This window comes from Penicillium verhagenii (assembly GCF_028828195.1).
Source record: "Penicillium verhagenii strain IBT 33310 chromosome Unknown utg000007l_segment0_segment0, whole genome shotgun sequence".
Classification (NCBI taxonomy): domain Eukaryota; kingdom Fungi; phylum Ascomycota; class Eurotiomycetes; order Eurotiales; family Aspergillaceae; genus Penicillium; species Penicillium verhagenii.
In genome coordinates this window covers 2,108,868-2,134,230 of record NW_026643171.1, presented here as the reverse complement: position 1 = coordinate 2,134,230, position 25,363 = coordinate 2,108,868, and the positions used below count along the sequence as shown (strand labels likewise).

Sequence of the window (25,363 nt, the reverse complement as noted above, 5' to 3'; positions counted from 1 at the left end):
GCGGAGAACACCTTAGAAATGCTCCACCCAACTTTATCGATGAATCAGCATCGTCACCTTACAGTAGCTTACATAGAGCAATTGAGGGAATATCTATCCCAAAAAAAATCTCTATCGGGAAATTGAAATTTGAAGAGTAACTTGACTATTCCGGTATTTTACTCATTAATTCGAATACAAAGAAAGCCAATATCAACAATGAAAGACCGTACGCTCTTTGTACTCCAGCTCAATTCGGGCCGAATTTAGTATTTCACCGTTTTAAGCTGACGAGTTCCTGGTAGGTAACACAGTCTTGGATTGGTACTTATTGACATACCCAACTTATGAACCTACCTGGGTACCTACCTAGGTATCAGTATTCACGAAGTCAGTGTTACCTACCAGGTATGTAAGCACGTAGATGGCGCTCCGGATAAATTGTTGACAGTGCTGGACATCAATTACATTACATACATTATGTACGGAATTGAAGTATATATCTGACAAGATGTTGACCACAGCCTTCCTTGGAAGAATGCCTGGGCAGTTCAATGTTCCCACACATGTTGACCTTGGAATCATAGTCAACTGGTACCTCATACATACCTGAAACAAGTGTAATATAGAAGAGATTCCGTATGTTATATGGGTATTTACATTATTAACCTCGGGACTATCACTAGAAGGTCATGAGTTGTGCGTCTTGTAGGAAAGAAGGTTTGAGTCTATAAAGCCAAACATAATGAGTTCTCATATAGGCGGTTTGGCCGAGTGGTCTAAGGCGATTGACTAGAAATCAATTCTCTTCGGAGGCGGCGGTTCGAATCCGCCAGCCGTCGATTCTTTTTTGCATTCTGCATTTTCAATGCGCAACTTTTTTTTTGATCTCCAATTCAGATTGAAGAAACTACAAGTAGAATTCGTTATGAGCCTGGTATATCTGCTTCCAAAATTGAGTATCAAGGTAGGTAGGTCGATTCGACGGTGTTATTCAATGTTATTAGCCCTGTAGCCCTAGAGGTCACGGTACTAGATGTACTACTTCACCATTTTACAAACCTTGAAAGAAAGGGAGGCTCTTTCGGCGGGTCATCATGCCAAGGAGTGAATAAAAAACTCCAACTGGCCAAAAAAGAGATCTAGATTAGTCCAGTCTATGTTGGGATATCACAATAATTTACAGGGTCGGAACATAAGATTATCCAGAAATTCCTTCTCGGCCCAGTCCCCACCGACCAACCTCTCGCATGGCCTCATCACCACCTTCCACCAAGCGTCCATCCGCATTGGAAGGATTGGCTTCACCCAAGACCCCAGCAACGCATTGCCAACCACTGCGTCCACCACCCCAACGGAGGACTTCATTCTTATACCGCTCACCAGCAGCTCGGTCAACAGATGTCTTCCCCGACTGGAAGACATCTTGCCAGATTTTATTGGCAATGGCACGATCGAAAATATAGCTATAATAGGTACCACCGTAGCCATAAAGATGACCGAAGAAGCCTTGCCAGGAAGTTCGGGGTCGGACATCTTCCGGGTCCGGCAGGCTGGAGTGTTGCGAGAAGACTTGGTGGTAGATTTCGGTGGTGTCAACACCGTTTTTGATAGCCTCCGTACTCGGGATGGAGTGGTAAGCCTGGTCAACGAGGGCCATGAGGATCTGCGACTCGTTTTCAACGGCGCCGTAGATGGAGCCATGGGCGCTGCGATCCGTTTCCATACTGCGCATCATGCTTTCGGATAAGGGCTCGCCGGTCTTCCAGTGCCGGGCATAGAGGGCAAGGACTTCCGGAGCGGTGGCAAAGCTCTCCATTAAAACGGAGGGAAGCTCGGCAAAGTCAGTCGCGCACCGTGTGCCGGAGATAGACTGTAGAGGGGTCTGTCCAAGGATGGAGTGAACGGCGTGACCCATCTCATGGAACAGAGTGCGGACACTCTGCTCACTTAGAAGAGTTGGGCGCCCCGAGCCATTGTTGACGGGTTCCTGGAAGTCACAGACTAAAGCAATTGTCGGCAGTTGGCGCAGAGTGTTTGTTATTGGATCAACTGCTGTCGCCATGCCATCGTTCGGGTGCGCGGACTGATCCAGCGAGGCACACTCGGCAATCTCGTCAGCAGGAATCTCACGCGAACAGCGTAGTGTGAAATGTGCTGGATTTGGGTGTTTGTTGGGGCGACTGAACAAATCACAGTATACAACCGCGATATGCCTGTTTGCCTCGTCTACAACATCCAAACGTCGAACGTCCGGGTGCCAAGTTTCGCCAGCAGGGGTTTCCTGTGGAACGAGACGGACGCCATAAAGACGATCGAAAAGTCGAGAAAGTCCTTGCATCACCGTTCCCAGAGAGAAGAATTCAGGAACAATGCTCAACTCGCGCGATCGACGGGATTGAGAGTATTCCAGCACACGTTTGTGAACATAATAAGCATGGTCCCATGGCTGAAGCGAGCTGCCCTTCATTTGCTGCAATTGAGACAGCTCTTCTTGCACAGGACCATGGTTACTTGAGATAAGCGACGTCAAGAAATTCGACACAGCCTCAGGGGTCTTGGCCATCTTATCAGTCAGAGTCATGTCGGCGAAGCTGTTGAATCCCGAAATCTTGGCCAATTCAGCTCGCTTTGTCAGGAGTTTTTCCAAGCGGTGAATTTGACGCGAGCTGGAAGTTCGAGTCGCAAGATAGACCTGCTTCCTGACCGATTCATCTTTTACAGACCGCAGCACAAGCCGAGGAACGACTCCCATAGTCGGCACTGGTGCTTTATTATTCCACTTCTTGATTTGTTGCACCACAATGGGATCTAATCCCTGGAGAGCATTCGCGTGGAACGTGACCTGTGATCTAGCCGGCTCTGCGCCATTGAAAAAATTGGAGCCAACCTGGCTGATGTCGTTGGAAAGGTTCACAAACCGTTGTCGCTCACTTGGCGGCATATGGATTGCAGATGTTGTAAAGTCTTTCATGAGAATCTGGGCGACAATAGTCTCTGCTTCCGACCAATGTGATGTGACCTCGGGCTTAGACATGGCCTTGCTAAGCTGCTCGTGAAGGCCCGTCGTAGTGTTGAGCACATTCATATATTCAAACATTAGAGCGTACGCCTGCGTCGCTGCTTCTTGAATCCGCGGATCATGGTGAATAGTTCGAATGAAGTCCGAAAGATCGATAACCCTACACAGGAGATCGCTGAGTTGGTCCAAATTCCGTGCCAACGCCCGGTACTCGTCCAGGGTCTCAGCAGCTAGAACCTTAGCAACAATGACCTGGCATTTCTGCAGCGACGCATTTGCGAATGCCCTAAACCCATCTGGGCTTGTCAAGTATTGATTCTGAACCAATCCAGCTCGCTTTGAAACATCCGCCGTTCGTGTTTGTGAGAACTCCTTCCAAAAGGACTGCGAGTCGAAGATCCGGCGCAAGGTTTCGTCGTCGGCATTCTTCCTCGGAGCGCTATTATCCGTAGGTATATGGTTGATGTGGGATCGTGGGGCTTGCGATGCGGCGCTTTCAAAGGATCGGGTTTGGCGCTGCAGGAGACATTGTCGGCATGTCCACGGTCGGCGCCCGAAAGGGCGAAGCATGATATGAAATAGGTAAATACCAAAGTCGCCTCGAGAATGATTAAAGATAACAGAAAATAAAGAACACAGACCAAAACCCCCGATTGCAAGGGGAAAAGCTGGGGTATGAAGACAAGAGAGCTTCAAGGAGACGCGGGCAATGACGGAGTTTTCTTGGGTTCCGCCGAGCCGAAGAATTCCCGTCTTGGCTGTGAACCCGACTTTGCTTCAACCTCCCTCTCCTACTATTATACCACCCTACACAACCCCAGCATGTCCTTCCGGCCGATCTTGCAGCAGGTATGTTTACTCTACATGGTCGCTTCTGATCCAATGCGCGTAATTAGGTCAATGGGCGGAACTAACTCGTGACTAGCGGGCTGTGGCTCCGATCGCAGCCACCCTCCTCGCAGGAGGCATGGCTCTGTACCCTAAGCAGACAGCTTTCGCGGAAGACCCCCGAGAGGTTAGAATACCAATACCTTCAACGCTGACTACATGATCTGTGGCCGAGAACAAATCCCATCTGACACACGACTGCTTTCCCAAAACAGAGGAAATCCATCTACGACGACGACTTCCCGTCTGACATCCCCGAACCCTCCAAAGCCACACCCGTGCCCGAACCCGAGCCCGCCGTCTCCAAGGCCATCTCTCTGCCCTTCTTGCAATCATCTCCCTCCTCGCCTACCCCGACAGACATCCTGACCTCACAGGTCCGCCAAGCCCGTCTCTTCGTATACTCGCACTCCCTGGCCGCGGAGAACGGCTTCAACGACTTCCTGTCTCGGGCCCTGCACATCGAAAATGCCTTCACCAACACCGTTGCCTCGCTCGCCCCCTCCGCTGACTCTGGTGAGCGTTTGACCCCCGGCGGTGTCTACGTTGTCGTGGCCGCCATGGCCGGCTCCATCGTGTCACGCAACCGCGGCGTCTTCCTCCGCACTTTGTCACCCCTTACCTTCGGTACCGTGGCTGCCTACACCCTCTTGCCCGTCACCATGAAGAACGTTGGCGAGCTGGCTTGGAAGTACGAGAAGAGGTTCCCCGCTGTGGCCGACCAGCACATTGCTATCCGGGAGCGGGCGGAGCACATCTGGTACACCGGTATTGCACACAGCGGCATGGCCCGTCAGCAGATGGAGGACAAGATTGGCGAGGCCCGGAAGAAGCTGGAGCAGTTGGTGAGCAAGGGTCACTAGATTTTTCTTTTCGCTTAGTTTGATACCATCCAGCCACCATGTTTTTCGGCAGGCTGAGGAGGTTTCCATCTTGTTGCATATGTACGTTTAGAAGAACTTCGTTAGATCCGACGATATAATCCGGACCAGTTCCCTTTGTTTGGAAAAAGAGGCGTATGCAATGATACTTTGGATGTTTCATTTTGACAATTTTTTGGGTGCAATATTTCAAGATTTTAATGGAAGTGATAGGCAGTATAAGTTTTAAATGATTATTCAGTACATAATGAGGAATGCCGATTGGATGGATGCCTCGAGATCATCCATTGATGCTTCTCGGTTATGTACTGCATGTGTGTGCATTCCAAGGTTGTGTCCACAGGTTTCAAATGTTCCATATTGTGCATGCCGAGAAGGCATGGGTCACCTGCAGTATGGATGGTCTGTACTGCCAATGCTTAGCAATGTTGCAAGGGCTGCTCAGGTGGGGCTGAGTAATGCTCTCTTTGAATGGATTATAATCGTCTTTATATCGTGAACTAAACTATATGCAGACTTACACCGGGGCAATCTACGATCGGTAATAGCAACATTGAATTCAGCTTGGAATGAAAGCTTTTCAAATAAATGTACACACAACCACCAGCTTAATTTTATGATTGAAGACTGGCGCTGACATTAAGCAATAAACTTATTAAACATGAAGGCCGGGGAAAGGACCCTAAGCAGTCAACAGGGTATCCTGGGTCCTATTACATATACCGAAGCAACAGAACGGAACGGGTAAAGCAGGATAACAAAAGAAAGTTATGCTTTACCAAGCAGGTATCTCAAATACACCCACGAGAAGCACCAAAAAAAAAAGAGCCAGGGGAACCTGAATTATCACCTGGCAGAGGAAACGCGACTGCTCACGGATTCAGGAGCGGTCACTGCGACCTCAGGGCTGGGTGTTGACGTCTGGCTAGGGGGATTGGGAGTGGCTCGTCGGGAGAGCTGAGACAATTCTCCGATGAGCCTGCAAGGTAGATCGTTAGCATGAGCTGTAGATGCAAGGGGTTCTCAAATATGAACGGCGAGACTGACTTGCGATGGTCTTCATACCACTCATCGTTCGCCGATCGAATATGCTTAAGCTGTTCGTGAATGCTGGCCATCTACGATTATTGATTAGTGTTTGAACGTATAAAATTGTGGCTTGAGTCTCATGTAAATGGATGAAAGACGGGCAAATTTGAGGAGTATGATGGGTTAAAACGGGGATCGCCCACCGTTCCCTCGATAGATGAACCAAGGTTCTCACCTTCGGTTGTCGCTGCGCCTCCATATTCGTCTTGTTCGCTACTGTCATCCGCTGTTGCCCACTGGCTTGACTCCAAACCCGACGAGCTGCTCCTGTCTCTCTCTGCGCCCAGAAGCTGTCCTGCTCGCAGAGAAGCGAGATTCGCCTCAAGCTCGCGGACTCGTCGCCGGCCAGCGGAAATTGACGAGTCCAAATCACCAAGCTTGTTGAGAAGAGTCATGTTTTTGTCGATTTGATCGTTCATTTTTCGTTCACCAGCAGTAACCAGTTCTTCCATGGCATTGCCAAAGGCCCTAGACTCCTCTAGCTCTTCGCTGACAGCGGTGTGCTTCGCCCTCAAAGCAGTGACATCTTCCTGAGACTGAGAAAGCTGTTTCATGATGGACTCCAACTCGGAAGCCTTACCGCTGGAGGTAACGAGAGATTTTTGAAGCTCTCCGATCTGGGAAAGTGCGACATCATGTTTGGCCGCAAGCTCCGAGTGCTGAGCCAGAATCTTAGCAACCTCAGCGGCGTGCTTCTCCTGAATCTCCTGAGAAGTAGTCACCGCAGATTCCTGGAAAGTAACATGGGTTTTCTCCGAAGCTGCCAGCTTCTGTTCAAGCTCAGTCACGGTGGCCATCAAACCATCAACAATAGATGTATCCTGCGCGGCTTCGTTGGCCTTAGAAATTTGCTCGTTGGCCTTGGCTAGGGCAACCTCATGGATTCTCTGCAGATCACCAAGTCTAGCCTCGTGGGATGCTTCAAGCTCCTCTCTCAGATTCGCCAGCTTAGATTCTTGGACAGTAAGAAGCTCTTCAATGGCCCTTCCGTGCTCTGCATCAGCATCGGAAGCCTTTGAGTTCTTAGCAGCTTCAATTTCAGCTTGCAGCTGAGCTCTGGTCTTCTCAAAGTCCTTCTGTAGCTCAGCAATCTCTTTTTGATGAGAGTCACCATTGGCAGTGGCAGAAGTTTGCAAAGCCTTGAGCTCAGCATCGGCCTTAATTTGGGATTCTTGAATCTGCTTCTGAAGCTCGGCGGTCTCAGCTTCATGAGTCTTGGTATGTGTGGCAAGATCTCCAGCGTGGCGGTCTTGAATCGATTTCAATTCAGCCTCGAACGATTCAACCTGGGAAGCGTGGGTCTCGTGGGTCGACTCCAGTTCACGGTTCTTTGCCAGGAGCTCGTCATGCTTTTGTTGGAGTTCACTCAGAGCGTCTGCGTGTGAGCCAGAAGCTTCCTTTGTCACTAGCGCCAACTCGGCGGCATGTTCGGCCCTGAGAGCCTCGATATCGCGAGCATGCTGCTCGGACACCGAAGCTGACTTGGCGGTGTGCTCTTCAAGAAGTCGAGTAGCCTCGGCGGCCTTGTCTTGGAGACCTTTCAGCTTGTTCTCCTTCTCAACGTCCCTCGACTTAGACTCGCCCTCGAGGTTCTTCAAGCTGCGGTACAATTCCTCAGCCTCGGTCTGCTTGCTTTGAACCTCTTGTTGAAGAGCATTGATCTTGCCAGCACCGCTAGAGACCTGTGGCTCAAGGGCTCCAACCTTCTGACGGAGAGCCTCAACTTCTTGAATGGCGGACTCCCGCGCGGCAGCATGACCCTCCAAAGCCTGACGTGATTCACTGAGGGCCTTCTCTGACTCCTCCAACTTGGGCATGAGAGAATTGAGCTCAAGCTGATGGGCAGCCTTGAGATCTGAAATGGCATTTTCATTCTCCCCCTGGGCAGCAGTCCTGGCAGACTCCAATGCGTCAGTTAGTTCTTGCAATTGCTGAGCGTGCTCAGTACCGGTGGACTCCGTAGCGGCCTTGGCAACAGTAAGCTCTTCCGCATGCGAGGCGGAAAGGGAGCTCAAAATTTGATCATGCTCGACTGTCACCTTTATAATGGCAGCTTCGTGAGCGGCCTCCAGTTCTTTAACCTTGGTGCTGAGGGCATCAGCAGAGGCTTTCTGTGCCTCTTGAAGGTCGGATTGAACCTTGGCAAGGCTCTGCTTAAGATCCGTGATCTCTTGATCCTTCTCAGTAATCGAGTTCAAGATTTCCTCTGAATCGTGCTGAGTGGTGGATTCAGACTCAGCGATCTTGGCTTCCAAAGAAGCAAGTTGCTCGCGAAGAGCTAAAGTAGCCTTCTCTGCGGCATCCTTCTCGGCCTTAATTTCCTCATCCTTGGCAGCGCCCAGCTTGCTGAGCTCAACCTTCAAGGTGTCGAGTACCTGATCGCGGCCTTCCAGTTCGCGTAGAAGATTATTGAGAGCCAGAGCCTTATCCTCAGTCAACTGGGCTTTCTGCTCTTCAAGATCCTTTTTCAGAGCTTCCACTTGCTCCCCCAAGGCAGTAGCAGAATCCCTGTATCCGGCGAGCTCCTTCTGAAGAATTTCCAATTGAGCTTGATGTATTTCTTTGAGTTCATCCAGAGCAGCGGCTGATTGGTCGTCCCCCTGAGCAATGGCTGACTGCTTAGCAGCCTCAAGTTCGTCCCGAGACTTTCCCTCCAACTCTTTACGCTGTGTCTCCGCCTCTACGAGTCGGATCTGCAATGATTCAAGCTCATTTGCATGAGCAGAAGCAAGCTTCGCCAATTCAGCAGAGTGCTCTGCTTGAAGGGATTCCGTGGCACCGCTATCCTTGGTGGCCTCCTCGACGAGAGAAAGTTGACTCAGCTTCTCGTTGACTGATTCAAGTTCAGCTCTAAGGTTGGTAGCGGTCTCTTCACTCTCTGTGAGCTTCGCCTGCAGGGCTTGCAATTTTTCCGAGTCGCCAACACTTCTAGAAGTCGTGCTCGAAATGGTGCTCATGCGCCTGGTCGGGTCTCTCGTGGAAGGCGCCGCAGTGCGTGTAGTAGCGGAGGTGGCGGTCGTCGGGCGAGTGGTTGTTGGGCGGGTAGCCGAGGTTGAGGAAGTCGGTCGAGCACTCGGTGTAGTCGAAGAAGTCAGCTTACCAACCGGTCTGCTGGTAGATGCGGGAGTGCGGGAGGTAGCAGTCGAAGGAGCCGCAGGCTTTCTATCCAAAGCCGGGCCAGCAACACTTGACCTGCGGTCGATGGTCGACGTAGACTTTAAAGGAGCCCGTGTAGATGGGGTGGCAGCCATAGAAGTGCGCTTGGATGAACCCAAGATGCTGCGCCTCTCGTCTCCAGAGCTTGCGATTGACCGAGGCTTCTCATCTGCAGAGCTGCTGACCGACGCGCGGGATCGGTGAGATGAAGTGGTCGAAGCACCCAGGGGCTTCCGGGTGGCAGTCGTCGTCGTAGTAGTAGGTCGGGTAGGAGGCTTGTTCAGTGCACTGCTGGTACTGGTGCGGGAAGTTGGGGTAGCTCCGATCTTCGAGGTGGTTGAGGCCGAGGTCGGTCGCTTGGCAGCCGTAGTGCTTGCGACAGGACGTTTGGCCGGTGTGCCAGCACTGGTCTTAGCAGGAGACACCGGGATATTCTCTTTAGATGCCTCGGGGCTGAAATCGCTGGCTTCTTCACCACCGGACAGCACAGTCGAGTCTACGGGAGTAGCTGGAGGCGCAACTTCAACATTGGCATCAACAGCGACCTCGACCTCGACATCGGAGGGAACAGAGGTGGGTTCTTCGGTGGACGCCATATTATCGGACCGTAGTGATTAAGATGAGAAGGATAGTTGTAGATCGGGGAGGGGGGGTTTGTCGAAGAAATCCGAGTAAACCGAAAAGGGGCCTATGAGGGGAGAAAAAAGAGAGTGATTAGCAGGTGTCAAGTAAAAGAAAGATTCAGTGCCCAAATATGAGTTGTGACATGTGTTCTTAGAGTCTCATGTATTCTTCTGCCATGATATCTGTATGTAGCTCATGCCTTCATAGCTTCAATGCTTCGAGCTCGGCAGAGCCGGCTCAAGGAGATGGCCGTATTCTGCAGCCATTGATTTCTCAGATGATAAGAAGTAACAGCTTTCAGGGGCAAGAATACATGGCCAAAAGATCCACAGCCACAGACCTTGAAACCTGGAGAGGAAGAGAGGTATGCACCAAGAGCAAACAGGCTGTACTTACGCGCCACGCGCAGATTTGGTCGAGAAGCTTCAGGGGCTTTTGGCACCGAGGGTCTCGAGGGATGTACCTCAGTACTGATGAACAAGCTGGCAGCGCGCGAAGCTGTCACTAATATGCAGGTGACTTGTACGGTGTATGATGTACTAGTTGGTGAGGATGTATCAAGAAAAGAAAAGGAGAAAGCGGGAAAAGTAAAAGCGGTGTCGGCGGAGGGAGGAGGGGGAGGATCGTCGCTGCTCCATGCACATTGCTCCCTTTCAACCCGCCCAACCCCAAGCTTGAGAGATATGGGGGAATCGATCTGCTTCTGAGTATGAGACTTTTAATTCACTACCAGTCTCGGTGTAGTATTCAACAAATCGGATCCTTGTTTTCTTTTCTAATCGAGTTTGATCATACTGAATGAGTCCGTTTGTTTGCAAAGGAGGAGTGTCGATCACCGTATTTTAACCTTTTACCCCAGTTTCAACGGCGTGAAACAAAAGAAGATTGAACCTCCAGAGATCAGGATCTTATATACATGCCCTGTTTGATCTTCATGCGCAACCGATTTGTTCGTACGTACAAGCTACAAGCGCATTCCTAACATTCCTAACGCGTGAAAGTGTGTTGACCAAAACAAAGGATTCCATGGTTCACGGAAAACCGAACCCGTGGGAACCAAACCACTGTTCCCTATTTCAATGGTCTAATATATCGAAACATTTCATTTGATTATTTGATCATTCAATCGTATTGCTAGTATCATTCAATGCTGATGCTATTAGTAATATGTACATGTCTATGAGCACCCTAAAATAACAAAGATCCTCATTTATGACGCAACTAGTGGTAGTATGCACTCGGATCTGTAGAGCTTGAAGCTTCAACAGTCATTGGCAATTCAAGTTGGCGAACCTTGAGTCTCAGTTCACTCAAAGTGTGTCTCGAGAAGTGACTAGCAAAGTCCATCTTGATCAGAATGTAGCGATCATCTACCTCGCTTGCTGCAGACGGAGTTAGCGTTTTCCCAAGAAAACTTGTTTTTTCCAACAGAGCCTTGGGACTTATACTCACATCTATACATATCCCACGCTTCACGAAGCCAACGCTCCTCTGATTGTGTCCATTTGTTGAATGTCGCTGGAGGTCTCCCCGTCTCAAATGATTCACGTGCTTGTGCAGTTACAAACATTCTCAGCGTGTGCTGCTTTAGTCCGGTCCTGATTTTCTTGGCCCGCTTCCCGAGACGCCAGGACCGTTGTTGATTGATTTCAGATGTATAATAGCTTCGAAGAGCATTGATACGTTCTGAACAATCCACCAACAGCCCCAGGCTATCATCAAAAGCACTAGTGACCATTCGACCAAATTGAGTATACGCCTTGAAACTCCGCATGACTAAGATGGCAAGATGTGGTAGTAAGTAGCCTTCAAGCTCAACAACCACTTCACCAGCTTCTTCTCGGTCATAGCCACCGTTTGGTAAGTCTGAAAAATTCAGAATGCCTTTTATTTCCGAGAACGTGGCAGCGCGGAACCTTGAGGTTTGCATCCCCAGCTTTGTCGTTGGTGGGGTTTCAAGATCGTCGTAGAGCTCTGTCCAGTGCTTAATAAACTGAAGCGCATCTTTGAAAGATGCCGGCATGGGGGAGTGAACGTAGTCCAGTAGTTTGAAGGCGCCTACATAAAACTCCATCCAAACTTCACTCCATGCACTGTGTATCTGAACCTTGTCTACCACCCAATCTTTCAACTCGATATCTTTCTTGGCCAAGCCTTCATAGAATACAGTTTCAGGTTCACCTGGGTTTGAAGGTGAAGCTGGAACTTCTGGTGCAGTTTCAGTCGGAATGATAGCGTTTATATCATTTGAGATCTTATCGCTCCTATCGGACATGGTAGCATCCGTAATTCTTAAATTCTGCCGACGCCGTGTCCCCGGTGACCGGATCATGGTATTTGTTGCATCATAGTGTGATCTGGCAGCGTCTGCATTTCTCGAACGCTGCAAGCGAGTCCTAGGCTCTCTTTCGTTGTAACGTGGTATGACAACTTCTGGCTGTCTTGACCGCTGCGGGTGCGTCCTGGGTGACCGATGAGAAGGCTCTGTGTGGTTTTCGTTCAGCATGACAGCGCTTTGGTTCTTTGTGAGCTGCGCCCGAGTCTTGGGTGATCGAGCCCCAGACTCCGTTTCATTGTGGTCTGACATGGCAGCATCTGTATTTCTTGAATGCCCCATGCGTCCTCTGCGCAATTGCGTCTTCGAATGTGGAGTCTCAAAATTTGTATGTGTTGTCTTTGGCAGGCCAGTGGCGAGAATATGTGAATTGTCACTCCTATAATATTGTCAGCCATTTCTTATGCTATTATCAACTATGAACCAGGGGGGCCTTAAGGGTACCTTTCGCCGTCGCTGTCTTCTACCTCCTCCTCTCCTTGGGTATCGTCTTGATCACTTTCATCTCCACCTTGGTTGTTCTCGCCTTCGCTTTCCTCGTGACTAGGTTTGGGTGGACTCTCTGAATTTTCATTTTCGGAATATGACTCAGGTAGCTCTTTCTTGGACTCGCCAGACGACTTGGGTTGCTCTTGATTGAGCTCGGGAGATGACTGTGGATGCTCCTGATCATCATTCCCAGATCCAGATGCGCTGTCAATCTCTTCATTACCGGAATATGAGTTGGGTATCTCTCTATTTGACCCAGACGGCGACTCTGGTTGTTCTTGGCTCTGCGCGAGAGATGCATGAAGTTGCTCTTGGCCAGCCTCGCTAGATGTTGCCGGGGATGTTATTGGGGAGTTGCTTTGGCGGTCTCGTTCGAGTGCGGAGCGTCCTTCGGAGCGACTTGTCAAAGGGGTCGGTGATGTAGGTAGATCGTAGATACTGTCATTGTTGGTGGTGTGTCTTCGACGCGCGCGCGTATTGTTCAAAAAATCCACCGAGTCAGTGGTAGAGTAGTTGGATTTTCGTTTCCTGGTATTGTACGGTGACATTGCAAGCAAAATCACGCGAGCTGCGAAGCCCGGGGACGCGAGGGGGAGGGGTGGCAGGCTTCCGATTGATCTGGGTGGTAGTGGTCGCGTAAAGCTAAGATCGATAGGAAGCTCGGGTGGATCCCGCTCCGCGTCATTCTTGCTTTCCCCTCCATCCCGCTTCGAGCATCTTCCTTCCAAGCTCAACCGCCTGCATTCACCCATCAAAAATCAAAATGGAATCGGCCGGCCGGTCTGTTCGCTTTCTAGCTAAATTGGATCCCTCCGAACCGCATAACTTTATCACACCTTGCAAGAAGATCAACGAATCGCACGATGTTTCGGCCTTCCTCGTTTCAAAAGCATACACGGATATCATGACCTTCGTTTTACAACTGAACCGCTCAATATTTCCCACAAAACTTGCGGACGGAGAATCGCAAGCATGGCCTTTGGGTACAGAGGATGTACAATTCTCCGCGCCCATTCGCAAGCTCCAGGGACTACTTTCTAAGCTCGAGGATCTCATACAGGAGGTCCCGCCAGACACTGGGCCACGCAGATTTGGAAATATCAGTTTCCGGAAATGGCATGAAGTTTTGGCTGAGCGCGCCTCTGGTATGTTGAGGGAGTGCTTGCCCGCGGATCTTCTGGACATGCCTTCAGCGGACCCGGCGGGACCTACAGCGGAGGCGGAACTGAAGGCATACTTTCTCGGGAGCTGGGGGAGTGGGCAACGGTTAGACTACGGAACTGGACACGAGTTAAGCTTCTTGGCATTTCTGGCTGCTATCTGGAAACTTAATGGATTTCCAACATCTGATCCCGGTGTTGAAGAGAGAGCCATTGTTCTCGGAGTCATTGAACCGTGAGCACAAATCATGCTCGGCTATAGCTTCGCGGATCCATCTAACATTGTCTATAGGTATCTTGAACTTGTACGGAGATTGATCAAAACATACACCCTTGAACCAGCCGGGTCGCATGGTGTATGGGGACTTGACGACCACTCCTTCATTCCATACATCCTAGGTTCCGCTCAACTCGCCCCAGCCATCAACGAAACGGACCTCACCCCGGAAGAAGGGTCATTGCCTGATGCACCCGCTCCCGGTGGAGTCGCCAAACTCAATAGCGTGGAGAGGGAAAGGAGAACCAATCTATATTTCTCAGCAGTTGGATTTATCTATGATGTGAAAAGGGGACCGTTCTGGGAACACAGCCCTATGCTGTATGACATCTCCGGTATTACGGCCGGATGGGGCAAGATCAATAAGGTGAGCGAACCCTTTTTGATATGCCAATGTGCTGCCCATGCACTGGAGCTAACAGACTACATAATAGGGCATGGTGAAAATGTATAACGCCGAGGTTCTATCCAAGTTCCCTGTTGTGCAACACTTCCCCTTTGGTTCCCTATTTAGTTGGGCGCGTGACCCTAACGCAGTCGCACCCCCGACAACCATCCACTCAACCTCTGGTCCGCAAGCGCGACCCGTTGTGCCAAATGGAGGCCTATCGGATACACCTCGGCCGAATGTGGACGCAGGTACAAGGGCGCCGTGGGCAACCGGAGCGGCCGGATCTCGCGTGCCTCCCATGGGGTCCACAGCAGCGCCCTGGGCAGCTGCACGAAGGGACGTGCCGCCAGCTTCAACCACAGCTCTTCCCGATACGTCTCGGTTACCTCCAGGCCCCATGGCCCCCACCAGAGCCCCCTGGGCAAACTCACAAGCTCCTCCACCGCCAGGGGCTGACGGGCCTACAAAGGCACCGTGGGCTAAATAAATTGCAGAATGATACCCGTCGTAACATAGCACAAACCTTGAATATCCATCAAGTGAATTGGTATTGAAATTCATGACTGTTTCTTCATATGTGAAAAAAAAATCATTCGCTCGCTGGGGTATAAAATATACAAAAAGTAGTTCCACAGCTCAAGGTCTTCCTAGTCCGAGTCAGACCCATAAGCCAACAATGCTTTTGGAAGCACAGATGGTTTCTTGGGAGCATTTTCTGGCAAGCTTGGCGGCGTGGGGGTTGAAGTATGCTTTGTTGATGAGTCGGTCGTATCACTAGGCTCGGTCCCTTCACGGTGGCCAGGAATCAACGAGGCGGGCTTTTTCCGCTTCCGAGACGTTCTCCAAGAGCTTGGATCATCACTAGCGTCCTTCAAGAACGGGTCGATAACTGCACGTGTATTCCCAGCCAGCTCTTCGCGTAACGAAGCTTTACGCTTAGCAAGCTCAGCAGTTTTGGTTCGGGTTAGACTTCCCTTGCTTTTCCCCTTATTATTTTTGGTAGACTTCGCCGTATCACTGGACGTCAGTTGCTCAAACATAGGACGTCTGCGATTTGCGCGGGTAGCTTCGATTCCAGCAGCAGCCTGATCATCGCCAAAGTCCACCATGCCAGCTCGTTGACGATCTTCTTCCGTTTCATCAACAACATCAAATCCCAGGCTCATTTTATCTTGCAAAGCCTCGCGATTCGACTCCAGCTTCTCGAGTCCTTTCCTCTCGGCTCGGAACGTGCGCCTTAGTTTTTGCGACAACATGTATGGATCTTCCCAATCACGATTCTGTCTCTCCTGCAACTCCAGAATCCGACTCGCCTCTGTATTGGCCTTGCGCTTATCCTCCATCTTTCCCTCGATCTTGGAAAACGGGTCCTTCTCCGCGGGATCTGGCTCCAAGCCCGGAGCTCGAATGGCGATCTCGCCAGGCTGTAGCGGTTTATCATCACCAGTATCCCGTTTCCGTCCACCTTCGTGAACAACATATGCGGTATTCTGCGGGTCCGTTCGAATTTCAATCCATCCTCCGCATGGAATGTGTTTCATGCGAAAGCTGTAGATCGGAGTGGAGTAGTAGTTTCCAATTTTCTTCTTCTCAGCGTTGAAGCGCACGCCTTGACCGATGATAGTCTCGTGAGGTTTGCAGTTTGTGCACCATGTCGCGAAGGGCATTTCAAAACGTACAATAAGTGCGCCAGTGGTGTTGAGGTGGCGTGCGCGTGCGCCGAGGGGATGTTTGCCGGCGAGCTTGTTTCCGGTGGTCAGGCCTTCTTGATCCGGTGGGACATACCTGGTGAATATGTTAGTAGCTGTGAGTAGACGTAAAGTCGGTGCGGGGGGCCTGGTTTTCACGACATACCGTCCCATATCTAAATTCACTTGTTAGCGATGTCTGAGGCGCCGAGGCGGTAGCGTAGGAAGTGCGACTTACTAAAGCCCTGCATCTTGAGTCGCACGCAGGCGATAGTCTTAGACTATCCAAACACAGACGATATTTTGAAAGCTGAATATCGAAAAAAAGGCGGGGCGTCGAACCTCTCAGGGTAGTAGCTGTGGGGTGTGTCGAACGGATGGTTCTTTTTTGCGCCCGCGCGAAGCTTGGACTTGCGAAGCCGGCGATAAGCAGGTTAACGCCGAAGCCTTCTACTAGTAAGTATAATAACATTTAAATGTAAGAACTTTCCCACTTACACAATACTGCACATGTGTCTTCAATGTTTATCTTTCCAGATGTCTTTCATCTCTTCAAATAATGCCTATTTGACTGCTACAAAAATGAATACACATTTCGACTACTTCAACAAAATTCCACCGTTCGACTCAATAATCGATCCTGTCACAAACTGATCCCGCATCGCGTAGATATAGCTCTCCGCCAAATCCTCAGGTCTCCCCACGGTTCCAGTAGTCGACTGATCCCTAAAATTTTGCAGCACACCATCCAACGCCTCCTTCGGGACAAACGAAAAGATTTCCGTATTCACAGCACCAGGTGAAACAGTATTGACTCGCACAGGAGCTAGCTCGAGGGCCAATCCACGTGCAAGTCCCTCAATTCCTGAGGCAACAGCGGTCATGATAGACCAACCCTTCGCAGGCTTGCGGCTTCGCACACCACTAGTCAAAGTGAAAGAGTTTGAAGGCGACGAATCCATGTATTTGGGAAGATACTTGACCATCACGGCCGGAGCAACGAGGCGTACGTTCATACCACTATAGATTTTTTGGGCGTCGATCTCTTTGAGAGCAGGGATCTTGAGCGCATCTCCTGCTGTGGTAACGACGTGATTGAGTTTGTGTGTGCCATTATTCGTAGCAGCCTGCAAGAGGCTCTCGATGTTTGCATCGAGATTGGCAGCGTCGGAGAGGTCGCAGACGTGGGTCTTGAGAGGGTTTGTTGAGGTCTGGGTGGGATAGGCTGCTTGCAAGCGGGCGACGGCATTATCGAGTTTGCTTTGGCTGGAGCTTGAGAGAATGACCTGGGCACCATACTCAATGGAAGCTTCTGCAACGGCGAAGCCAATTCCTGAGCTGCCACCAAGGATCAGGACCCGTTGGTTGGCGAGCTTGGAGGTATACTTGAGGCTCGATGTAGACATGATGTTCCGCTGCAAGTTTGAAAATTGATTTGTTTGTCTGATGAATTGTCTGTAGATTAAGAAATCTGGTTTTCTTAAGTATCAGCAAGATCATATTAGTAACACGATGGATTTATCGCGGAGTTTACAAAATGTAGTGGTCTTAAGAGCCACTAGGCACGCTTAACTCCGATTCTGACAAATGTCAACTTTGGAATCATGAATTGACCCGAATTCCGATATCATTTCACTAAACTCCGACATACCTACTAGATATGATGAATCATGAACTGAGAAATTCCAACCTCTTTCATCTATCGGTCCAATCGATGTTCCGAGTGTTAAATGGCCTTTCCACTTCAATGCTAATTCAAACTTTAGACAGAATCCATGCACACCACTGATCAGTCACCCTCCTGAAAGTTGCTTCACACTTTGAACTTCTGGCTAGTCATTCGGACTTTCTAGATAAGAGTCTCCGAAGTCCAAGCGAGACTGATGCCACCGCCACAGGACATGATTTTCACAAGAAATTCTCTGACGATGGTAGTAAAGGACCAGTGCTCACAAGACACATAAATGGCTCCTGCAACATAAGTCGACCATTCATCAGATTCAAACAAACATATACTCGAAACACGAAGTCCCCATGGGTAAGTAGGTCTTCGATCTGGAAGATCTACCTAGTCAAGGAACTCAACACATGTCAGGATCAATAGTCAGAGACACGTCGTTGCAGCGCTCCATGATTGAAATAAGTAAGTGCAAATATCAATCAGCTTGCACAATTCTTGCTCACGCAGATGGTCTATACTTTTAGTACCTAATATTGATTAGAGCACGTACCCCTTTGCATCACGCGGCCAGAGAGTCATGTTGCAGTGATCGAGTTCAGTTTTATTCAACATGATCGGTTCATGATAACCCAAATATTCAATGTTTGGAAGAAGAAAAAGATGCAGTACTTATTTTGGCGTTTGAGACTCATCAAGTTGGCGACAAATAAATCACATGCGCCTTGCATCTAGCTTGCTGTGTACACTGTTGATTATCAACCGATCCAAGATTCCAGATCGGTATCTGGAAATGCAATGCATCGGCCAATGAGAAACCCTATGCAGGATATCTCATTCCAATCATTTTCAAGTCTTCAAACTCCCTATCTTTGTTCACCTGAGAGCCGAGGGAGATATACGGCGAAGCAACAAACAGACTCACGTGTGTTTACTGACAAGGTTGAAGGGACAAGCGTGTGGGGATATTGCTAATCTGCGAACTGACGTAACACAACACTTTATTTTTGGGAATTTTTTTTTCCTTTTGAATTGATCCACTGCCGATCTACCATTTTTTGCATGGCTACGTATCTCCGTACCTATGATGTCGATTCTCAAATGCCCGAAAAAGCCTGGGCAGGACCCACTTAGGCCGCGGTGCCTTGGAGAATTGCATCATAGCTCATCCAATTGTCTGATTCCATACCGCACCACCTCGTGGACCTGACGATCGCCCGATCGATCGAACCCATCGCTCAACTTGGGAAAATTGCGATCTTGTAGATCGCCAGCAGCTGTGCCGTACCAAATACAATCGATTCGCCAGGCTCGATGAGAACCGTGGATTGGGTTCAATAAACCATTCTGATCCTGGCCTGGAGGCCCACGATCTAGCCATGGTCGGTCTCTATGCTGTTCTCTTAAGTAGGGTGGCTTGCCCTCAGGTGCAGCTCCGCCAGATCGATCAATCCCTTAAAAACATTGCCTATCGTTATGGAGATTCCTGATATTCCCGATGACCGACCACACAAGCCCGCATCGGTGCTCACCTCACCCACAATTGTCCTCGATGACTGTTCTCCAGATTACCCCGAGTCGCAATACAGAGGCAGCAACCCGGAGAGCACCAATTTAACAAATGGCGAGTTAATGCACGAACAATGGTGAGAACGCGACAGTTATTGCGGAAATATTTCGCGCGAAATGCGCTGACCTGACCGAAACAGTCCCACTCCACCCGCCGATTCAATTTCCAGCGATCTCCGCTCACAGCCTTCAATAAAAGCACTTCGTCGCAATTTTACTGTCAACGATGTCAATCAATCAAAAGACCTGCCTCTCTTACAAGCGACCAACCCGAACGATGGTGCCGAGGAATTTCATCCAGTCGATGAAGATGACGAAGACTGTTCCTTCGATTTGGTTGCCCCATACGAGGGTGATGGGGATCCTATGCACACGCTTGAGCGCCAAGCGGATACTATGTTTTCGTCAGAACATATGCTAGTCATTCTCAAAAACCCGCGCCATCTCGCCAAGTTTCGAGAATTTTTGCTTAAGGAGCGACCGAAGTCAATTCCCGTCCTCACATATTATCTCAATGCCTGTAAAGCTTTGAAAGCGCTGGAATATGCCAATTCCTTGATCAGGCTTTCGGTCCTTCTTCCTCCAGGTGGAGTGGAGGAGGCAAAGGAGCCTGTGGATCTTAGTATAAACCCAGCACTTGAAGCTCGCGTGCAAGATGGGCTGAATGCCCTTACTGCAGAGGAATTGCCGGCTTTCATTACATCTACTTGCATCAATATTACAAGTAAGGTTGTTGAAGAGCGCGTTCGAGGAACTCTGCCCGAAAAGTTCCAAGGAACTTCCGATGCGCTGGCCGAGGTATTTTGTTTGACAGATCCGTCACGGCCCGATAACCCGATTATCTTTGCTTCTGGAGGTAAGATTTGGTGCATAGAATGTTAGGTCTTACAAGACACACACTAACATTTCTGTTAGAGTTCCACCGAACCACACAATATGGCATGGACTATGTACTAGGACGAAACTGTCGCTTTTTGCAAGGCCCCAAAACCAATCCTAACAGTGTCCGCCGTATCAGAGAAGCACTCCAGGCTGGTCGCCACCACTCCGAGCTTTTCCTCAACTAGTGAGCCCCCCACTAGCAATCGCGTCCATTCAAGATACAACGCTAACTATGGGAAACAGCCGCCGCGACGGCTCCCCCTTTATGAACCTTCTTCAAACCGCTCCTCTCTGCGACAGCCAAGGTAAAGTCCGATACGTCATTGGTGCTCAAGTCGATGTGTCAGGACTGGCTATGGAGGGCGCGCAGATGGAGTCGTTACAAAGCCTCACTGCAGAAAAGGAAAGGAAAGAAGCCGGCGAAGAAGAACCCCAACAGCCAAAATCCGAGTTCCAGGAACTGGGCGAATTATTCAGCCCCCGTGAATTACAAAACGTCCATGCATACGGTGGCAATTTGTTCCAACCCATCGACGAAAAGGTCAACCCGACAAATAGTCGCCTGTTCATACCCGGTAGCCCCGACTACGAAGCAGAGAAACGCCTGAGCGAGGTTCCGCAGCCCGCTCCATCAGCCGGCCCCAATGGATCTCTGACCGGTGTTTATAAACATGTATGTTTTCACTTTCCATTCAGGGGCGATTATCGATCGGAATAAAGTACTGACAAAATCAATAGTATCTCCTCGTCCGACCATACCCATCACTCCGTGTCCTCTTTACCTCTCCTTCTCTACAGATCCCTGGCATGCTTCAATCATCATTCCTTTCACGAATTGGAGATACTGGTGAAAAGAGGGATAGTATTGTGCAGGCTATGATGGAGGGCCGCAGTGTCACAGCCCGGATCAAGTGGGTAACTCGATTTAGTGAGAATGGGCGTCACCGCTGGATTCACTGTACGCCTTTGTTAGCGAACAATGGTGGCGTTGGCGTGTGGATGATTGTGGTTATGGACGATGAGGAGGAGCACTTTGTGCGGTGGAAGGGGAACTGGCCTATGAGCCAGTAAAAGGTCTTGAATGTCTCCAGGGCTATTTTTTTTTGTATATAACGGGGCCTCTGGCGGGATGCATTTCGAACGGCGCCTTTTATTATCTGTATACTATCATATCATATTACTTTTCTGCAATCCAAAAAAACGAATCATTACGGAATCTATGCGGATCCTGGATAGAAATTCTTACCATACTAGTCAACTAGTCAATTCACATCTAACCTTTCAAACTTGCATATCCAACCTTCACACGGAATCACACCCACCCTTCACACCCCATCCCTTTCTACCTCATCCTTTAATTTCACGCGTTCCCCTTCCACCTTACACATCTCACCTTCATACCCTACCCTTCACACCCCACCCTCCCCACCTCATCCTTTAATTTCGCGCGTTCCCCTTCAACCTTACACGTCTTACCTTTACACCCTACCTACCCTTCAAACCTCACCTCTTCCCACCTCATCCTGTAATTTCGCGTCTTCCCCTTCAACCTTACACATCTTACCTTTATATCTCACCTTTCAAACTTACACATCGTTAGTATTCCGATTCGCATATCCTTGTTTAGTAATATTTTTTGCAAATTCGCATTGGCAACATTTGAAACTCTTTGTACCTTTTATGTACGCAGTTGTCCCCGTATATGTAGTAAAGATCACTTCAAAATCCTTCAAGTGTTTCGAATCTTGCACATGTGGCAGGAAGCGTAAGGTGTAGGATCTATTTGTCTGAAAGAAATAGACTTACGCGCTGCTCAATTGACATCTCCTATATGTAAAACTCAAAGTTCAAATTCGACAGAAGGGAGGTGACTCTTATAGTGAGGAACCGCACGAAAACATTTGAATAGATGTTAAGTAAATAAGCATCTTGCATGTGGAAGACATGATCGACCATCCCTAAGAGCTTGCAAATCGCCAGCCTCAAGTGCTGGCCACCCATTTGCGTCGTTTTCAATGTTCTATTTTTACGTGAAGCCCGAGAGGAACTACAAGAACTCACAATGAGACAGGTGGTATGTGAAAGAAAGGCACCAGTAAACCAAAACAAAACCAACAAAATTTCATGTCGAGGACTCAATACAAGACAAGCCAGTAATTGTAATGATAGAATGATAATAGATTGAGCGCTAATAAATAAATATCTTCTCAAAAAGTGAAGAAGAATTGGGCTAAAAATACAAAAATACTGATACAAAACTAAAATATATTTGAGGCACAGGATCTCTGATCACTTGTGCGGCGAGCCTGACCTTCCCCTTCCCCTGCTCCCCTCCCTGCTCCCCACGCCCCCCACACCCCCCTGCCTGTGCCTTTTTAAGGGCCAGTTAACTTCGCCGTCTACGTCCACGGCGCAAGCAGCACTCCCAGGTCAGATGCTCGATTGAGCCACAACGTGGGCAAGGGAGGACCGAATTCAAGACCCACATGGCGAGCGGGTCCCACTTGTTCTCGTCCTTCTGCCACTCCACACATCGCATCATCGGCGAAAGGCCTGCGGCAACAAGCTGGTGGAATTCAATTCCAGCCAGATTTTTCTCGGTCTCTGAACGACCAAGAGGCAGCTTCATTGCGTTGGGCCATTCGCCGATGATGGTGTGCTTCTTCTTTGGCTGAAGCTCGCACTCGTGCCCGATTTGCGCAAGGGACTCTTCCCTGGCATACCTGTTATAATTAGCGGGAACGAACGGATCAAATTATGCAAGACGCTTCTTCTTTGTACTTACCGCTCCCAGATGGCGTCGTAGTAACAGACAAGACGCTGAGTTACCAGGATCTTGATTGTTTCAGGATCGCCAAAGCGGATTGCCTTGCTGAAGTCGCCCTCGAAGAAGCTCTGAAGCTTGTTGTAGTTCGCGGACGACTTTGGGGGTCTGATGAGCTTGGTGTTGTTTGGCGTGAGAGACGCAGAAACAGCGTTCTCGAATCGAGTCATCAGCACTGCATGGACGTTCTTGTTGCGAGGCTGGAGAAGGCCGGACAAGGTGCCGAGCGTTGCCTGCGCACCACGACGCCCACGGTCTATGATGTTTGAGGTCTATGAAAATAGAATTAATTAGTGTCCTGGACTTCAAAGTTTGAGTGGCCAGCGTGAGTGACGCCGCAGGGGTTGTCGACGTTGGACGGTAAAAAAAAACCACTCACATCGATTCTGTCAAACTTAGTGTCCCCCAAAGCCCAAGGCAGAGCTTCAAATCGAGAATTCAGAACCTTGAAAGTGACATTCAGATCCTTGACGCGATTAAAAAAGCGAACAAGAACGCTGCCGAGATAAATCCAGAGCTTGCCGTAGATGTCGTTGATTGCTGGCCCAGACCATATGTTGAACACTTCAGTTGGGTTCCACCCATCGAGGGGATCGCCATCACCTCGTTGAAAGGGGGCATCGGCATCATGCCAAAATGTACTAGATAGGGTCAGCAGGATGGTATCAATTTGGGTCGATTGTCAACTCACGGATTGGGCTCTGTGAATAGCTGGCGCGGACATCCGAACGAAAGCATCATTCCATCTTCATAGTACTTCGCAAGGGCGAGTCGACAAGTAGGTGGCATACGGCAGAAACGATGATTGCGAACATGTTCCGTAACGACACACTTCATAGGATTGGCGAAATGATGTTGGGCTTTTTCGAATGTCAAGCCAGCCGGCGTCTCGATAAAGGTAAAGAGCTTGTTCCATTTCTCTATGCTGAGAGTGGCTTGGATTGAAGTCGATTTCAAGTTCCATACGTGGACCATGGTTGTCACGTTTGGACGATTGGTGCGGATTATCCGGAGTTTGGCCTTGACTTTGTCAAACAAGGGCTTGATGAAATTTTGAAGAATATCAATATGGCTCTTCATTAGGAAAGGCGAGTACCAGATATGAATCATGCAGTCGATGACGGCGTGAAGATCCATAAGCTTATTCAAAACGGTACCCTCATCCTTCCGGACCCCAAAGGCAAGGAGAAGCATGATGATATTGCGGAAAACAATCTCATCTCCACGGTTGTTGATTGTAAATTCGATAGAGCCGGTGTAGGTCTTGGGGAGCTCGGAGATTGTCAGGAAGACACTTGCAAGGTCTGCTGAGTCTATGTGGAAGACGGACACAAAGAAAGAATTAGTAAAATGGCCAGACCATCACATACACAGATAAGAATCTGATTGTGCAGTGGGGTGTTTAGGGTGTTTAGGGTATCTAGGGTGTCACTTACCTTCGAGGAGAAGATGTAGATCTCCTTGGAAGTCTGATCCCTCATTCATTTTGAGATTGAGCATGTCGACCGCAGGAGTACGGCCCCAAAGACGTCTCGTGACGAATTTTCCTTTTTCGCTGCGAGGCATAGGGACAGCACCAGAAGTACTGCCAGACGCAGGGGTAGCATCAGAAGCACTGTTAGCAGGAGGAGGAGAACTTGGAGTACTGCCAGCGGCAAGAACAGCAGGATCAGCATTGCGGCCAGACGTAGCGGCAGCATCAGAAGCACCGCCAGCGGTAGGAACATCACCATCAGAAATATTGCCAGATGTGGTGTCAGTATCAGAAGAACTGCTAGAAGGAGGAGGAGATTTTGGAGTATCGCCAGGGCCAAAAACAGGAGCATCAGAAATATTGCCAGACGTGGTCTCAGTATCAGAAGAACTGCTAGAAGGAGGAGGAGATTTCGGAGTATCGCCAGGGCCAAAAACAGCAGGATCGGAATTACTGCCAGAGATAGGGGCAGCATCAGAAGTAGAATGGTCGTAACCCGGATAAGTTGCTCTCCACGTCTCCTTGCCCAGGTCTGACTGGCATTGGACACGGTGACGAGCAGAATCTGCTAGCATGCACTTCATGGTACAATACTATTGCAGGAAGATCAGCAAACGACACAGTGGAATAACCAACCTCATTCGAATGGACTTACCCCAGGAAGCAAGCACTTTGGACAAGTCGTGGTCACGTCTCCCTTGCAGTAATCAGTTGCAGGGCTCCAGTTAGCACAGCGAAGTAACTTGGGCACAGGAAGGTTATCATAGGTGCCATAGGGAAACATTTTGTCTCCGACAACCAGAGTCACGAATTCGGAAGACATGGTGAGTTCAATTAGATGAGACTGGATGAGACTGGATGAGACTGGATGAGACTGGATGAGACTGGATGAGACTGGATGAGACTGGATGAGACTGGATGAGACTGGATGAGACTGGATGGGACTGGATGGGATGG

The 25,363-nt window shown here is 49.4% G+C and overlaps 10 protein-coding genes across 10 annotated transcripts; 3 read left to right on the top strand and 7 right to left on the bottom strand.

The window, feature by feature from the left end:
• Positions 1-1,180: 1,180 nt before the first annotated feature.
• On the bottom strand, positions 1,181-3,571 carry N7466_007475 (mitochondrial intermediate peptidase; the record flags this gene model as incomplete). Its single annotated transcript, XM_057166864.1, has 1 exon — positions 1,181-3,571. One exon carries the CDS (start codon positions 3,569-3,571, stop codon positions 1,181-1,183), a length of 2,391 nt encoding a protein of 796 aa, XP_057019905.1.
• A 105-nt stretch (positions 3,572-3,676) lies between these two features.
• Positions 3,677-4,752, top strand: N7466_007474 (MICOS complex subunit MIC26/MIC27; the record flags this gene model as incomplete). Its single annotated transcript, XM_057166863.1, has 3 exons — positions 3,677-3,850; positions 3,927-4,016; positions 4,105-4,752. The coding sequence occupies 3 exons, from the start codon at positions 3,677-3,679 to the stop codon at positions 4,750-4,752; spliced, it is 912 nt and encodes a 303-aa protein (XP_057019904.1).
• An 864-nt stretch (positions 4,753-5,616) lies between these two features.
• On the bottom strand, positions 5,617-9,611 carry N7466_007473 (M protein repeat protein; the record flags this gene model as incomplete). Its single annotated transcript, XM_057166862.1, has 3 exons — positions 5,617-5,749; positions 5,818-5,888; positions 6,003-9,611. The coding sequence occupies 3 exons, from the start codon at positions 9,609-9,611 to the stop codon at positions 5,617-5,619; spliced, it is 3,813 nt and encodes a 1,270-aa protein (XP_057019903.1).
• Positions 9,612-11,005: 1,394 nt separating this feature from the next.
• On the bottom strand, positions 11,006-12,226 carry N7466_007472 (uncharacterized protein; the record flags this gene model as incomplete). The annotated part of the gene is made up of 1 exon (XM_057166861.1): positions 11,006-12,226. The coding sequence occupies one exon, from the start codon at positions 12,224-12,226 to the stop codon at positions 11,006-11,008; it is 1,221 nt and encodes a 406-aa protein (XP_057019902.1).
• Positions 12,227-12,408: 182 nt separating this feature from the next.
• N7466_007471 (uncharacterized protein) lies at positions 12,409-13,011 on the bottom strand (the record flags this gene model as incomplete). The annotated part of the gene is made up of 1 exon (XM_057166860.1): positions 12,409-13,011. The coding sequence occupies one exon, from the start codon at positions 13,009-13,011 to the stop codon at positions 12,409-12,411; it is 603 nt and encodes a 200-aa protein (XP_057019901.1).
• A 215-nt stretch (positions 13,012-13,226) lies between these two features.
• Positions 13,227-14,778, top strand: N7466_007470 (serine/threonine-protein phosphatase 2A activator; the record flags this gene model as incomplete). The annotated part of the gene is made up of 3 exons (XM_057166859.1): positions 13,227-13,858; positions 13,916-14,267; positions 14,335-14,778. The coding sequence occupies 3 exons, from the start codon at positions 13,227-13,229 to the stop codon at positions 14,776-14,778; spliced, it is 1,428 nt and encodes a 475-aa protein (XP_057019900.1).
• A 160-nt stretch (positions 14,779-14,938) lies between these two features.
• On the bottom strand, positions 14,939-16,230 carry N7466_007469 (Saf4/Yju2 family protein; the record flags this gene model as incomplete). Its single annotated transcript, XM_057166858.1, has 3 exons — positions 14,939-16,076; positions 16,146-16,155; positions 16,218-16,230. The coding sequence occupies 3 exons, from the start codon at positions 16,228-16,230 to the stop codon at positions 14,939-14,941; spliced, it is 1,161 nt and encodes a 386-aa protein (XP_057019899.1).
• Positions 16,231-16,578: 348 nt separating this feature from the next.
• N7466_007468 (oxidoreductase, short chain dehydrogenase/reductase family) lies at positions 16,579-17,385 on the bottom strand (the record flags this gene model as incomplete). The annotated part of the gene is made up of 1 exon (XM_057166857.1): positions 16,579-17,385. One exon carries the CDS (start codon positions 17,383-17,385, stop codon positions 16,579-16,581), a length of 807 nt encoding a protein of 268 aa, XP_057019898.1.
• A 1,748-nt stretch (positions 17,386-19,133) lies between these two features.
• On the top strand, positions 19,134-21,179 carry N7466_007467 (PAS-associated C-terminal; the record flags this gene model as incomplete). Its single annotated transcript, XM_057166856.1, has 5 exons — positions 19,134-19,303; positions 19,367-20,082; positions 20,142-20,292; positions 20,352-20,781; positions 20,847-21,179. The coding sequence occupies 5 exons, from the start codon at positions 19,134-19,136 to the stop codon at positions 21,177-21,179; spliced, it is 1,800 nt and encodes a 599-aa protein (XP_057019897.1).
• Positions 21,180-22,494: 1,315 nt separating this feature from the next.
• On the bottom strand, positions 22,495-25,229 carry N7466_007466 (uncharacterized protein; the record flags this gene model as incomplete). Its single annotated transcript, XM_057166855.1, has 6 exons — positions 22,495-22,831; positions 22,894-23,204; positions 23,312-23,573; positions 23,624-24,245; positions 24,369-24,999; positions 25,062-25,229. 6 exons carry the CDS (start codon positions 25,227-25,229, stop codon positions 22,495-22,497), a joined length of 2,331 nt encoding a protein of 776 aa, XP_057019896.1.
• Positions 25,230-25,363: the final 134 nt, after the last annotated feature.